Here is a 16011-nt window from a genome sequence, read left to right on the forward strand (position 1 = left end):
GAAACATAATTATATCGCAATAATTCCTTTCAAAAGGAATTGCATTACATGAATTATGCAGGTTTGCTGCCATCTTGTGATGAATTGCTGCAAGATAAAAAAAAAAAGCAAAAAAAAAAAAAGCTTTACAACCGCCCCCTAGAGGAGAACTTGTTAGTGATTAACTTCTATTTCTTTGGAAAGATGAGACATTCTGCCTTCCATGGGAATTATATTAATAATGACTCAAAATGCAAAACAACATTTGGCTTGTCATTTCCATTCTAGGCGCAGAGGCACATATTTTACATATTTTATTGTACACAGATTATTGGTTCCTGCGGCTTGAAGTTCCCAGTTTTTATATCTCAGCCAATACTACTACTACTACTACTACTACTACTACTACTGCTACTGCTACTACTGCTACTGCTACTACTGCTGCTGCTACTACTACTACTACTACTGCTGCTACTGCTGCTGCTACTACTACTGCTACTACTACTACTACTACTACTACTACTACGACTACTACACAATCATTTTCATTTGTTTATTACTGAAATGCACGTGTCAGCTACAGTGATTAATGGTATAGTCATCAAATCAGCCTTGTGAGATGAGGTCCACACCTCTCAATCGGTCACTACATCTCAATTTTAGTTCAACCGAGTCTCTCTAAAGCAGTCTGTCACAAGGTGTGTGCATTCACAAACAACAGGCTGCAATCAGGAACAGCAGGAACGTTTTTGCTTTCAGAGGTGTGCTGGAGTTAAGTAAGTTTTAACCTCATGTTAACCTCATGTTTAAGTTTTAACCTCATCTGTCTTTACAATGACCAATGAAAACACAGTGGTTGAGACAGAGGTAAATCGTAATGGCGTCATCAATATAATTTCACAAACATCCATATGTATAGTTTCATCTCAGCTGTTTTGCTTCATGATGAATACGTAAGTTTTACTCTACAATGGAATTTGAGCATACTTACTAATGAAGGCAAAACATTAAACTGGGAATATACAGTACATACATAAATTACAAACTAGAAGGCAAATATTTATTTTTAACAAAAAGAAACTTAGAATTCTTCAATAATACAATTCCCAAATATCTTCTAGCACTGATCCAGCTGTTCCTGGCTGTTAGCATAGATCGGGTTTTCATACTGCAAGCCTGTTTTAAAAAATACAAATACAATCAAAGGCTCATAAAAACATAAACAAAATCTGTAAATATGTATTTGACATATTGAACGCATGAATTTATCGACAGTTACAGTGTTAAATTCGTATGAAAGCTATATTAAGATTTTCCTACCACCAGTCACACAGGAAGTCTATTAGACCACTTCCAGCAGCAAGCTGTTCTTCCCCTGTTTCAGACTCTTCTCACCATAGCCTAGCTGGCACATATTATCTTCAAACAATTAGCTGAATAAGGCTGTTGGAAGGCTGCTGGTTGTTGGGGTTTCATAACAGGGTCCTTATAACTGTTGTTTTATATACTGCAGTGCAACCATTTGGTTTGGGAAGTTTGCATTTGGATGAGGGACAACACCCAAAACTTACTTTTCGTCTTAAGCCTCTTCCTTTTTGCCAACTGTTTGTCGATCTCTTTCTGATTGGCTGGAAGAAACAACAGTAAAATCCGGAACGTTAATACAGTCATAAATATTAAATGAGAACATGAATACAAGTGCAAGCGAGTTGAAAGGTTTTTTGTTGTTGTGGGGTTGTCTGCCTTTGTCTTACCGTAAAAAGGCTTCACAGCTGGTAGCTGCAGGCCGGCACTGATGCTGGTGCGTTCTGAAAAAAGTGTTACATCACACTGCAAATTATCACACTGCTCACGGCTGTCATAAAACTCAATAAATAAATCTGTCATCACGGACACAATGACACTCTAACATTTCAAAAAATAAAGAACACTAAAGGTACAATTGGTAAGATTTTTGTGTTAAAACATTGGTACAACACCATTTTAAATCACTTCCTATCATTGAAAAAATCTCACTGCATATTTTGAAACCCGAATTTAAGGACTATAAACACAGGCAGGGGGTGAGTCAGCATGTCAGTGAGCCTTTTTCAATGATAGGAAGGGATTTACAATGGTCTTGTAACAATGTTTTAACACAAAAATCTTACCTATTGCACCTTTAAGTACATAATTTTGATTAATATTACTGAGGCTATTCATGCAGGAAGTTTAATGTCTTACCTTGCTGCGGTTTAATTTCCACACACGCTATAGCATTTGGATCATGGTCGTCATTTTCTGAAGAATTCGACAGAGAGCGAAGAACAAACACGGGATTAATTGTGAGAATAAAGGCGAAAGCAGAAGGATTTCATGTGAGATTTCACTGCTTTAGCCTAGAAGGCGACTGTTACATTGAAACAACACATCAAGCATGCAAGGCACAGCAAAGCCCTTTGTGTAACGAGCCTTCTGATCATACCATAAACAATCTCCTCAGAATGACCAGAATCACTTGCAGCATCTAGATAGAGACACATCAGTTTGACCAGGGTGTTAGAAACAAGCAACAAAACACACAGACTTCAGATTCGAATTCAATGCTGCAAAGGCATACATAGAGCAAGACCTTCTGTATATAGTCATAATGCAGTGTTTCACTCAATATCAAGGTCAAATACATATCTGTTTTGGATTCAAATACTTATCTAAGCTTTACTGTGTTTGTCTGTTGTATTGGAACCTATGAAATGCTCTTCTAAAATTTCATTAAATCTCAAATCCCGCTTTCTGGTCCCTCAAGGCAGGCTCAATTGCTACAGACAAAATTAATAATGCACAGAATAGCATTTAGTAAAAAAACAACCCCCTCCCCCGCCCCCACTCACTCAAAACATTAACGGTATTACAAATTGATAGTAATGTGGATATGATCAATATTTCGAGAGAATGGTTAATTTCTTAGTAGTTACATATTAAGTTATTGACATCTTAAAATAGATCATTTATTTTTCTGTTTTTGTAATGTGCAAGACTTCACCGTGATGGACGCTAGTGCTGGTGTTGGTTTGATCAGGGGTGCATTCATCTCGAGCTGAAATCACAACAATGCACAGCCTCAGTTTAATCAATGGTTCAGATCCTCAGAAATATTTTTTCACAAGAACACACAGTTCCTGATGATACCACATAGACGATACAGGTCTTAGGCCTACTGCAGTACACAACTAACTCAAACACAGGCAATGCAGATATGAACACTGCAATACATTGTAAATAGTACTTGGAACGACATGATTTTGGAGAATGGGTATCATTATTTTTTAAAAAGTATATTTATAAGTGTATTGTACAATTTCTGTATCTATACAGCACTTCTGATATACTGCAGTTACTTGCAATCATGTTTTTAAAATGTGACATATCAACAGTTGTTTAGTATGAATTGGCGAATTGTTTCACCCGAGTTGCTGCTGCTTTCCAAATTACCATTTTGGAATGAAGACATTTGCATGTTGAGCATATAAAATAAACATAAAGAGATAGGGGACCAGTGGCTAAAGCTTCTCATGCCAGGGCTCACCTCGAAACTTCAGGCAGAAGCAGATGATGAGAAGAAGACAGAATGCTCCTCCTCCTCCTGCTGCTCCACCAATGAAAAACCATTTGTCCAGCTTAGAATCCTCCACCACGTTCGGCTCCCCTACGTCAATGAAAAACAGGATTGGTTTCACACCAACAGCTCCAACATACTCCTGGCCTAACTAACTTGTGTTTGTGAGAAAGGGAAAGTGTCGAAGATTTTAGCATTGCCATCACACAAAACCGCACAACACAAGTTACTGTCTGTGAATTATTGGTTGATTAAAGAGGGCTGCTTGACCTGGGTGGCCACCCAGATAAAACAAGACTGTGATGAAACAGAGACGTAGAGAACAGTCTGGAATCTAATCGTGTCCTCGCCACCGCAGGTGTGTCATTGACCACAGCGTTAGTCAGGACAGAAGGGTTCCAGTGAGAAGCGTTTTGCCAGGACAAACAACCGGGCAGAGAAATGAGTGGGCAGCAGAAATGAGAAGGGCAACCGGTTGACCAAGCCTGGAATGGCACATCAAAACCCTCTCAAATTAGGAAACATTAAACAAGCATATAAAAAAAATATGAAACATATTTCAAAGGCAGCAAACTTCCTCCACATAAAACCAGGGACTGGGATGCCCAACCCTAGTCCTGGAGATCTAACGTTCCTCCCGTAGGTTTTAGCTCCAACCCTAACCAAGCTCTCTTTCAACTGCCATAGCAATCTTGTTGGGCTGCCAATTGGCAGAACAAGGTGTGCCAAATTAGGGTTGAGTGAAAACCTACAGGATAGCAGACCTCCGGGAACAGGGTCGGGCAGCTCTAACCTAAGACCCTGGAGGAGCTTGTTACAAGCACAACTCCTCCAGGGACAAGAAATAGGCTCTAGTGAAGCCTTGCTGCTGGAGGGGGCATGCACACTCCTCAAACACTGAAGACAGGACACGTGCTGTATATAGGGCTACCACCTCAGTCCTGTAAAAATCCTGGACACATACGAAGCTGGCAAACTGAGTAAGTCGGACTGTCAATCGCTCTCGAGGGTGCGTGAGCCTGAAGGAATGTGGTGCGCAACTACCTTGCGCTTGGTGCCAATTCCTCTTTCATTACAAAAATAAAGTGTAATTCTTTACATTTAATATTTAATATTTCATTTAGGAATGAACACTGGATACGTTGTCTACATTTCATTAAGCAATACTAATGTATGCAACACTTGAAAATACTTAGATTCCGGGACATTTCGTTACATAATTTTTTTCAGGACAGACAACAAAAATCCGGGACAGTCCCGGAGAATCCAGGACGGGTGGCAACCCTAGATGTATGCGGTCCAGTGAAGTTACCTGCATTATCATCGCTAGACTCCACCACACTGCAGATCGATCTATTGTGTAGCACACAGCAGTACTCGCCCAGGTCGGACGGTTGGAGATGTTGGATGCGGATGGAACAGTTGCCGGTGCGGCACAAATTGGGAAACACAATCACCCGGCCGTCCATGGGATCACTGAAATTGATGAGGCCCGTCCGTGTGATCTCCACGAGAGTGCCTCTTGACGACTGAGTCCACTGCACTTTCGCCTGATCGCCATGTGCGAAATCGCTTTTGGGGAAGACGCACGACAGAAGCACTGCAGTGTCAAGCCGAGCATGGTGGGTCTTGTTCCTCACGCCTAAAAGATCCAAAAGCAAAAACGAGTTTATTAAAAAGAAAAAAAGTGAGAGATCGCCTCTCTACACTATATATCTAGTCAGTTAAATTCATTCGGAAAACTCCACACATATGGTTGTTAAAAATGACATTTTAAATTCCATTAAAAGCCATATATAACCTTACAGCATTTTAAAATGCTTTAGTGCCAGACACTCAAGTGCTGCCTGAATAAGAAAATATTGGTTTCAGTTCATATGGAAACAAATAAGATATCTATAGATAACCAGCTATTTAACAAACACAATGGCAGTTGCCAAACTCTCCAAAGCAATACATCATCTCATGCCACAATTCAGAAGCACCAAAAGTTTAAAAAATATTCTGGTCCTGTTAAAAGCCTACCGTTTCCCTGATGACAAAAATGCTTTCCTCTGTTCCATCTCTGCATCACAGCAAGTCACCACGTTTCCAAGCTGTTCAGAGCACTTACCTTGCAAAGACGCTAGGCCACAATACAAGATGATCCACAAATTGCAGTATTCTATGATATCCAGCCTCATTTCTCCGATATGACCCCAGAGACCCGTTTCAAACGCATTAATTAAGCAATTTCCCACAGAGACCGTCAAACACAGCGGCCAAGTGAGTTTCAGCCACCTGCTACTGCAATTTACCACGACAAAACAACGCAGAGGAAATGCTCACAGGCGGTCATTTCCTGAGAGCAGTCTTCCCCCTTATGCTGTGCATTTTTATACACACCAAGTGCTCAGATTCAGCTATTCAAATCAAATAACACAGGTACAGGTCTAGACCCTTCACTAAACACATTGAATGCTCTTAGTTGTTCTTAATGAGTCATAGGTTATGAACTTTATTCTGCTTGTATACTGGAGTGCAGAGGTGTCTTGATACCTGCTGGGGCGAATGTTCTCTGTGTGGCTACCTAAGTAAAATGTAAATATGTGTACACACGTTGAAACTAGGCCGAGATACCATGCCTGGACACTGCACCGCAACCTCATTAAATGAGGGCAAAAACCAAAACCATGTAGATAACTGGGGCACAGCAGAAGAACTCCGTCGGATGCAGAGTGCTTTCCCCTCTAACAGGCTTCCTGTCGAGCTACCGGGCTTTGACACGAAGCCCTGCTGTTAAGGTCAGAAAACCACATGCAGACACCAGGCTCCTGTAAGTGGGAGACAAGAAGGGGTGTGGAAACTAACACCTACACTGAACACAACACAGCGTCTGTAATCTTAAACCAACAGCTATTACAATTAAAACCTTTTTTAATCATAAGAAAACTGAAATCTTTATAAAAGAATGATTTTTTTTCTATAACATGCAGACCCATTCCAGCTACAATCAGAGCAGTCAGTGGAACAAGTGCGCAGAAAGACAGAGAGAGAGAGAGAGAGAGAGAGGCAGTGAGAGAAAGAAAAAGGGAGAGACAGCAAAAGAGAAAGAGACAGAAAGGGAGAAAGAGAGTCCAGTGTTATTTGTGACTTGTGTTATATGCTTCATTGAAAACATCAATGAAACTAAATTACACACAAACAAATGCACAATGGTCCTTCTGTCCTGTGAACAGTGAAAAAGGCATATTTACAAAACAACTGCATCACTAGTAATAACAGCAACCGCCTCAACAAACTGGAGGTCTGCTCAAGTGACATGCACACCATTGAAGAACACATTGTATTGAAAATACTCTTCTGTCAGAAACCAGTAAAACAAGAAGGTTTTGGAAATTCTACACATCAGCTTCCATCCATCCATGGAAGGAAGCCTATCCCAGCAAACATTGGGCGAAAGGCAGGAATACACCCTGGACAGGTCGCCAGTCCATCACAGGGCACACACACCATTCACTCACACACTCATACCCACGGGCAATTTAGACTCTCCAATCAGCCTATCCTGCATGTCTTTGGACTGTGGGAGGAAACCGGAGTACCGGGAGGAAACCCACGCAAACACGGGGAGAACATACACATCAGCTTTTAAAGCTGGATATTCAGTACTACTTAAATTCATATTCTGAACACATCTGATGAAAACCCCCCCCAAAAAAAAAAAAAAAAATCACAGGACATGGACAAGAAATGTCAGACAGGTGGAGAATTGATCCACTTTATTGACTGGTTCCAATGCGTAAGATAGACTACTAAAAAGACATTGTGCAATATAAGCATTTGGACAGCATGGGTGCACAGGCTTTCAAGTCTCATATTAAACAAAAGGAAATAATAAATCATCGTAAAACAGGCTGGAAGAACGCACCGACTTCTTTGTAACAAAATTTCAACTGCTAAAGACAGATATTCTTCTGCCAAAACAGTGTAAGGATTAAGCGCAAGTAGATTCGTTGTAACTTAAGTGAAACACAAACATCAGGGTGTTAAAATACAGAAATAATAAAAGGTGAGTGAATATAACGTATATCATAGGCTTTTCTCTATTCAGCACAATAAATGACATATCCCTTAACAGGTTTTGAGAACAGTCATTTAAGTTGACAATGACCAAAGCGTGATATTGCGAATATTGCGATTCAGTCGATGCCGAAGCTAGCTGTGTATCTCATACATAAATGAGGGGGATTCCTGGGTTGGGGCTTCAGGTAAGACACAGTGCAGTATCGCCGTCCAGAATCGACCTCTGAACTTTCCTCACTGTGGCCACGGAGTCCCACGGGAGGCGCCTGATTGGCCGCAGCATTGACTGGGCGGGGAAAGGGCCAGCCACTTCTCTCACTGATTGGGCGGCTGCAGTCTGCAGGCCAGGAGCAAGACGGAGAGGGGGCGGCCCCGCCCGCACCCAAAAAGGCGGGGCACGGGACAGGACGAGAACTGTGAAAGCACATCACTGTTCGCCAGGGAAGAGTGAAACCAGGCATGAAAAGAAAAACGAATAAAGGGGAAATTGAATTAGCAGGGTCAGTCGTTTGTCACAACGCGGTAAGTAGGAAAGCAGTAAGAGAGGCAGAGCTGGTTTCAGGATAAAGCAGCTCACATTATCAAAAATCCATTACAAGAGAGCTCAGGTTACTCTGTTTTGCTTTACAAATCGCAGTACCAAAAATTTTAGTAATGGGGCATAAAATGTTTTCTTGATCAGTATTTCAGGGGATTCTGATACATAGATACTGCAGGATTATATAAAATGCAGAAAAACGCTGTCGCTTATTCGCTAAGAAAACAAAAGTGTCCACTTCCTGCCGGCCCATGCAGCCTGGTGTCAACAGGAAATGGTAGAACACAGGACAACATTCGGTGACATCAATAAGCACCAAATAAACCCCCATTCCCCATTTCTTCTGACTTCAGCAATGCCGCGTCTGTCAATAAAACACTGACATTGACCAACTGGGCACTGACGAGGGAAGAAAAACAACAACAAAAAAGAACATACATACGTTCAAATTAAAATAAAAGAAAACAAAAACTCAATTTAAAAATGCAAGGTCAAGCTTATTTCTCCTTCCGTCTTCAAAACTGTGATGCCAGTGTTTGGAATATTGGGCCTTGCCCAAAAAAACAACAACGAGAGAAGACTTTAAAAAAAGTAAAAAATAAAATAATAATAATAACATAGAACAATCTGTGCATTACTGCTACAGTGCTGCTAATGGACAAGTGTAATAGTGTTGAAACGTCAATGGTAGTTTATTGGATTTTATAATATGTACAAGACGATGTGTGCCTTAGGCTAGTTCACAGGGGCTCCGGAACACACACCTCAAGCTTTGAGGAAGAGGCCAAACTACACCTGCCCCACCTCTCCCAAAAAGTGGATTGACATTTCATCACGAACAAGAAAAGAATAATAACTGCAAAAATTAGCTTTTTTATATTTACATTCACTCATTTTAAAGACATTAAGGTTTTTCTTTTTTTATAAACATAAATTGAATTTTAAAAAATGAAATAATTTTTATTCCTTTTTTTCTTTTTTTTCTTTTTTACATTAGAAGATGTTTTTTTATTTATTTATTATTATTTTACTTTACAACAATATCGCTGCCTGAAGACAGACTGCATTTTAAAGCTTCGGTGGGAGTCTGTCACTCAAAACAAAGCACCTTCGTTCCATCCAATGCTGTCGGCCGCAGCGTCCTGGCCCCTCCCACCCCGCGCGCGCGCGCTCAGTTGTCGCTGTCGGACAGCGTCTCGTACTTCTCCGACAGCAGCGGCTCGCGCTCCCACGCGCGGCTCGGGGGCGGGGCCTGGTGGGAGGGGGGCGTGGTCGCTGCCGAGGCGGGCGGGGTGCTGTTCATCATGCGCATGGTCAGGGGGTTGTATGAGAACTGGGCGGAGCCTGGCGGGAGCAAGGTGGGCAAAAGCAAACATTATACATTGACCATGACATTTTTTTAGATTTTCCATGAAGTCTACAAAAACAAGTCCACTGATGTGGTCCAACATTTCTGCATTGGCAGGCTGTTACTGTGCTGACTGTTTCACAGAGGCAGGCTGCTACGGTATCGACTATTTCAGTGGCAGGCTGTTCCGGTGTTGACTATTTCACTGTGTCAGGCTGTTACGGTGTTGGCTATTTCACTGTGTCAGGCTGTTACGGTGTTGACTATTTCACGCTGTTACGGTGTTGACTATTTCACAGAGGCAGGCTGTTACGGTATCAACTATTTCAGTGGCAGGCTGTTCCGGTGTTGACTATTTCACTGTGTCAGGCTGTTTTACGGTGTTGACTATTTCACTGTGTCAGGCTGTAACGGTGTTGACTATTTCACTGTGTCAGGCTGTTATGGTCTTGACTATTTCACAGTGGCAGGCTGTTATGATGTTGACTATTTCACAGTGTCAGGCTGTTATGGTGTTGACTATTTCACAGTGGCAGGCTGTTACGGTGTTGACTATTTCACAGTGGCAGGCTGTTATGGTGTTGACTATTTCACAGTGGCAGGCTGTTACAGTGTTGACTATTTCACGGTGGCAGGCTGTTACAGTGTTGACTATTTCACAGTGGCAGGCTGTTACAGTGTTGACTATTTCACGGTGGCAGGCTGTTACAGTGTTGACTATTTCACTGTGTCAGGCTGTTATGGTGTTGACTATTTCACAGTGGCAGGCTGTTATGATGTTGACTATTTCACAGTGTCAGGCTGTTACGGTGTTGATTATTTCACAGTGGCAGGCTGTTACGGTGTTGACTATTTCACAGTGGCAGGCTGTTACGGTGTTGACTATTTCACGGTGGCAGGCTGTTACGGTGTTGACTATTTCACAGTGGCAGGCTGTTGCTGGACTGACTGTGGGCCTACCTGCAGATGAAGGCTTGTCCTCCCAGGCCCACCCCGCCACCTTCTTGCGCTGATAGTCCCCCTCGGACTGCGTGGGGGGTCCAGGGGAGGGCCGCTCCGACCCGGGGTAGCCCTGTCCCGGGCTAGGGCACTGGGGCTTCCCGCTGCTGGCTCTCCCCGAGGGCCTCTGCTTGCCCGCTGCAGGACAGCAGCACAGGCAGGACATGAGTCACACTCCAATAATGGCTCTCGCTGGCTTTGCAACTATTTAGACTGATCAACAACTTCTTTCAGTGTAGGATCAGGAGTAAGATGTAAGATGCAGTGTAGGATCAGGAGTAAGATGCAGTGCTGGATCAGGTCTAAGATGCAGTGCAGGATCAGGTGCAAGATGCAGTGTAGGATCAGGTGCAAGATGCAGTGTAGGATCAGGTGCAAGATACAGTGTAGGATCAGGGGTAAGATGCAGTGTAGGGTCAGATGTAAGACGCAGTGTAGGATCAGGTGCAAGATGCAGTGTAGGGTCAGATGTAAGACGCAGTGTAGGATCAGGTGCAAGATGCAGTGTAGGGTCAGATGTAAGACGCAGTGTAGGATCAGGTGCAAGATGCAGTGTAGGGTCAGATGTAAGACGCAGTGTAGGATCAGGTGCAAGATGCAGTGTAGGATCAGGTGCAAGATGCAGTGTAGGATCAGGTGCAAGATGCAGTGTAGGATCAGGTGCAAGATGCAGTGTAGGATCAGGTGCAAGATGCAGTGTAGGATCAGGTGCAAGATGCAGTGTAGGATCAGGTGCAAGATGCAGTGTAGGATCAGGGGTAAGATGTAAGATGCTGACCGTTGCTGGGGGAACGGCTGGCTTCTTGCCGGCCCTCGTTGGGGCCTGCAGGGGGGCCGGTGTTCGAGCTCTCCTCCGGCCGGTCGTCCATGGTGCCCATCAGGGCCTTGCGGATGATGTCCTCCAGACCCAGGTTGCTGGCGTGCTCGCTGATGGAGTGATTCCTCCCGCCGACGCTGCCTGTTTCAATTCAACATCGTTTGTACAGAGTTATTCAGACAGCAAAATAAACATTTGTTTGGAAACATTTGTTTGCTAAACATGTTAACGAACAGCGAACTAAAGCGGAGCAAAAATTTCAGTTTCCATTGTGGATTAGAAAACAAATTTTAGACAGAAAATGCAATATCCCTGTTTGTTCAAAATATGGAACAACATAAATAATTGTGATATTTCTGAGGGTGGTAAAATATGTATTCATAAATAATAACTTACCTGAGCTGGTAACTGCCGGCAAGTTGAATATCTCAGTGCCAGGCTGTGCACTTGCTGTAAAAAAAAGAACATCCTTTTGTAGAATAACTGATAACGTTAATAAATTCAGCTAAACATTATCTATATTTAGTACATGTGACTAAAACTAGAAGTACTAATGTTAAATAATGGTGGCTTAAATTTGGACGAGACAATGCAAATATTTGACTAATGTTACATTCACTTAAATTAGAGTTCCTATTAAGGACTATTAGACTATTTCTTGTTATATTAATTTAGATAGCTGACGTTAGCTAGCCAGGTTTGATAACATTAGCTAGCTAATTTGCTTTCATAAGGATGCAATAGTTGCTTTTATCTTAACTTGGCTAGCTAGCTAGCAACAAATAAGTCGGGGTCCTTACCTTAGCGATAGTTGATATACTACGTTAACTAGCTTGTAAAAATTCAGTCACCCAAAATAATCGTGTATCATGGAGGTAACTATGTTAACAAACACTGTCTGGAAAGTGGGAGCTAGGTCTGTCAATAATAGCTAATTGACAGTTCTCATTAGGCTCAAGTAAATTTAGGCTCAAGTTTTAAAATTCATTTAAATGACTGAATAATAAGAACATTATTCACATTTGCTTCGTTGTTGCCTAAAGACAAACGGCAAGTGCCACATTCAACCACCATGTCACTCCTTTAAACGTCAAATGAAGCTGAGTGGTGCTGTGGACACCGAATAAGGAGAGAGAGAAGCACACACTCACCAACATCAGAATCGCCTCCAGCCGAAGAGTTCATCTTGCGGAATATCTCCTGCTTCTTGGACTTCACCAGGGGGCAGGTGTTCTCCAGCTTCGTGAAGAAGGAGGGCAGGTAACTCACGCTCCCGGGGGAGCGAGAATCATGCCTGGAACTACAGAAGCAACTGAGTGAGTAAAAATACCAGACTGTCTGAGTAAATCTAATTTTGTCTCTCAGCACTTCCCAACAGTTGAAAGGTTCAAATCCCTGCACTCTCAAAACTGATGCGTTCAAAACAACACATAACGTGTCGTTTTTAAACACACGTATATAGTGAAGGAAAACATATTTTGGGTGACTTTCAAGTCATTTTCAAGTCTCTAAAGTCCTTTCTAACACATGAATGAATGTTACATGTAAATGTAACACAGAAAATGCGGTGAAAATAAATATTCACACATCCTTTTTTCAGAGTATGGCAGCTGGCTGTGCTCAACCCCAAAACTCAAAGAATAGCTAAAGCAATCCCCCTTTTCCCACCAAATTTCTATTGGATGTTGATACTTGCTAGGTCTATGTTAGATCTATAGGGCCCGTGTTCTGCCATGTTAGGTCTACAGGGCCCATGTTCTGCCATGTTAGGTCTACAGGGCCCATGTTCTGCCATGTTAGATCTATAGGGCCCATGTTCTGCCATGTTAGATCTATAGGGCCCATGTTCTGCCATGATAGGTCTACAGGGCCCATGTTCTGCCATGTTAGATGTATAGGGCCCATGTTCTGCCATGTTAGGTCTACAGGGCCCATGTTCTGCCATGATAGGTCTACAGGGCCCATGTTCTGCCATGTTAGATGTATAGGGCCCATGTTCTGCCATGTTAGATCTATAGGGCCCATGTTCTGCCATGTTAGGTCTATAGGGCCCATGTTCTGCCATGGCAACACCGGTGTTTTTGCTGCACCTCTGCTCGGGGGGGTCCTCCTCCCGCCTTTGGGGCTGCGGTGGGCCAGCGTCCTGTTTGTCCAGGGCGGCGTAACTCTGCGGCGGGGAGATGGGCTCGTAGCTGTCCAGTGATGCTCCGCTCTGATCCGGAGACTTCCCAGGCCTGCGCAGCACAGAAGGGAGTGGGTAGGCTGAACCAGCACTTCACACTCAGGGTTTCTGAGAGATTCATGCGTACAGTACACGGCGGGCAGCTGTTCGTACAGCAAGGACACTACGGTTCAGTGCGGTACAGAGAAATTTCCAGACGGAAAGATTTCCATAAGACAGAACTCAGGGCTCGACAGCGCTGATGTAGTCCTGAATATTGATGTGTGCTACTGGAAATATAATTTAGGAGCACAGTACATTACATGACATTCATTTAGCATGATTACATGATTTTCATTACGCCACTTTTTATCCAAAGTGGCGTACAGTGCATACCAAAGGTCATAGTTACAACTGCAGAACACAGCTCTGATACCACAATATGAGGTGCCGTGTTCTTGCACCTAGAAAAGTAAACAACTTTAGTAAGGTATACCTTTCGAGTCTTTGTAAAACGCCAAGAGACACCGTTATCGGGAAACGTGGCCCAGTTGTCAACACCCATGAACATCATATCGAGTTCATGAGGTAAATTATAGGCTCAGTGAGTAGGTCCGGCATAGACTGACACACGGATATGGTAAACGAATATAGTACCAAGATGGATGCAAATACAACAAGACAGGGCAAAAAGAACAAGAAACAAGTGGTACATGAGTGGGACTAAATTAGGACACTCCTGCATAGTAGTGTCACAGCTGGTGAAGGTAGTGTCTGAAGAGAGGAGTCTTCAGACTGCCGTGTAAAATAGCCACATCTCCTAACTTGGATAAAACGTTAACCTAGAGCCCCAAAATAGTTTTTCTTCCCCCCAAGACTCATTAATAGGCAATGCGTGCCAATATGAAAAGACCAGTATGTAAAGACACTGATAATATAATATAAAAGAAGGCAGTCTCTAACTTGGGTCCTGCAAAACTACTCACGATCACTCGGTGTGAGGGTGTTCATGAAAACTGTCACTTCAGGGCTGATCTGTATATTCTGAATAACTGCCGCTCACTATGATGTCACGCTGATGTCACAGGTGCACAGCAAGGGCCGATCCGTCTCAGGATTTCTTCACAACTTCTGCTCTTAATTGTTTAATGACCTCAACCATATCTGACATTCGATTTGACTAAAATGTTTTACTGTTTTCAAGTACAGGAGTAAATTAGGTCCGCACAGTTCAGAGAGCCATCAGAGAACTCAAACCAGTAACTGGTTGGTAAACCCGGCAGGCAGACTGGATTGGGCTCGGAGTGGCGGGGTGTCGGTGGTACCTGGTCCTGGGCCGGTCGGGGGCGCTCTCAGGGGACACTCTGCTGGAAGGCCTCGGGTGGTGGCCGAAGGGCCCCTTGGCCTCGGGGCTGCAGCGGCCGGGCAGCCTGGCCGGGCCGGGGGCCGAGCTGGAGGACGATGGGGCGGGGGCCTGGAATGTGGAGGTGGCAGGGGAGCCGTTGGAGGAGGGCCGGGGGTTGTGCTCCTTGTTTCGGACGAAGTCCTGCACGATGATGTGCTGTGGCCGGGGGAAGAGCATGCGGACGTTGCTTAAAAGTTGATTCATTCATTTAACCAAGCAACGTTTTATGGCCTGTAGTGTATTGGGTAAGGTACATGACTGGGACCCGCAAGGTCGGTGGTTCTATCCCTGGTGTAGCCACAATAAGATCCGCACAGCCATTGGGCCCTTGAGCAAGGCCCTTAACCCTGCATTGCTCCAGGGAGGATTGTCTCCTGCTTAGTCTTATCAACTGTACGTTGCTCTGGATAAGAGCGTCTGCCAAATGCCATTAATAACAATTTTTATGCTAAACTATTCTTTAAAAACCGCATTTTGAATGTCACTGCAGCTGCCTTTACAACCATTTGCATGCGAATTAAAAATGTTTGCATCACTAAGCTTAAGTGGAAACACCTGACATAATAATTTTAAAAGAAGCGGACTATCGCAAAAAAGTTTGGAAGGTGGAAAAATGTCTGTATCGATAAAAGAGAAGATATGACAATGGTGATGGAAACAAATCTTTTAAATAAATGCTCTTACCGAGATGTGGTCTGCCAGGGTCATGACCTGGTGGGTCTTGGGGGCCTGGGAGGCCCCCTCAGTCTGGGGGGAGGGGGGCTTCTGTTGAGGGAAGGACTCCTGGGGCTGGCGGTAGCGGTGCAGCTCGAAAGGGCGGGCGGAGCCTGGATGGACACATCAACCAATCAGCAGGCACGCTTATCAACAGCAGACACATCAACCAATCAGCAGACACGCTTATCAACAGCAGAATCAAATACGCAAATGCATCTACCAATCACAGACAAACCTGAAGCCAACTACAGTAACGGTAAGAACTACAATACGACGACTTTGACGCTCGTAAAATAAGAGCAGAAAAAGGCCATCGATGTCATTCACAAAGACTGAACTCTGAAAGTTGTTTTCAGGCATTTGGGCAGTGGAAAGTGGAAAGTCCAG

The 16011-nt window shown here is 43.5% G+C and overlaps 1 protein-coding gene and 1 long non-coding RNA gene across 7 annotated transcripts in view; both read right to left on the reverse strand.

Moving 5' to 3' along the window:
- Positions 1-847: 847 nt before the first annotated feature.
- On the reverse strand, positions 848-5866 carry LOC133108529 (uncharacterized). 3 transcript variants are annotated; one of them, XR_009704666.1, is made up of 8 exons: positions 5688-5866; positions 4887-5216; positions 3545-3664; positions 3002-3055; positions 2203-2777; positions 1734-1787; positions 1551-1607; positions 848-1155 (listed from the first exon to the last, which is right to left on the reverse strand). It is a non-coding gene; the product is annotated as an uncharacterized LOC133108529 (long non-coding RNA). The 3 variants fall into 3 exon arrangements; XR_009704667.1 differs by having other exon boundaries at positions 2203-2259; positions 2444-3055; XR_009704664.1 differs by having other exon boundaries at positions 2203-3055.
- A 1441-nt stretch (positions 5867-7307) lies between these two features.
- Positions 7308-16011, reverse strand: part of LOC133107727 (nuclear receptor corepressor 1-like) — an 82771-nt gene continuing 74067 nt past the window's right edge. For all 4 annotated transcript variants that reach the window (XM_061216856.1, XM_061216854.1, XM_061216857.1 and 1 more), the window contains 8 exons: positions 15592-15734; positions 14828-15063; positions 13432-13575; positions 12493-12641; positions 11738-11791; positions 11303-11482; positions 10486-10662; positions 7308-9521 (listed from right to left, as the gene is read on the reverse strand). In XM_061216856.1, coding sequence (XP_061072840.1) covers positions 9349-9521; positions 10486-10662; positions 11303-11482; positions 11738-11791; positions 12493-12641; positions 13432-13575; positions 14828-15063; positions 15592-15734 — 1256 coding nt within the window. In that variant the 3' untranslated portion in view covers positions 7308-9348. The remainder of the gene's footprint in view (positions 9522-10485; positions 10663-11302; positions 11483-11737; positions 11792-12492; positions 12642-13431; positions 13576-14827; positions 15064-15591; positions 15735-16011) is intronic.

This window comes from Conger conger, chromosome 13 (assembly GCF_963514075.1).
Source record: "Conger conger chromosome 13, fConCon1.1, whole genome shotgun sequence".
NCBI classification, from domain to species: Eukaryota; Metazoa; Chordata; class Actinopteri; order Anguilliformes; family Congridae; genus Conger; species Conger conger.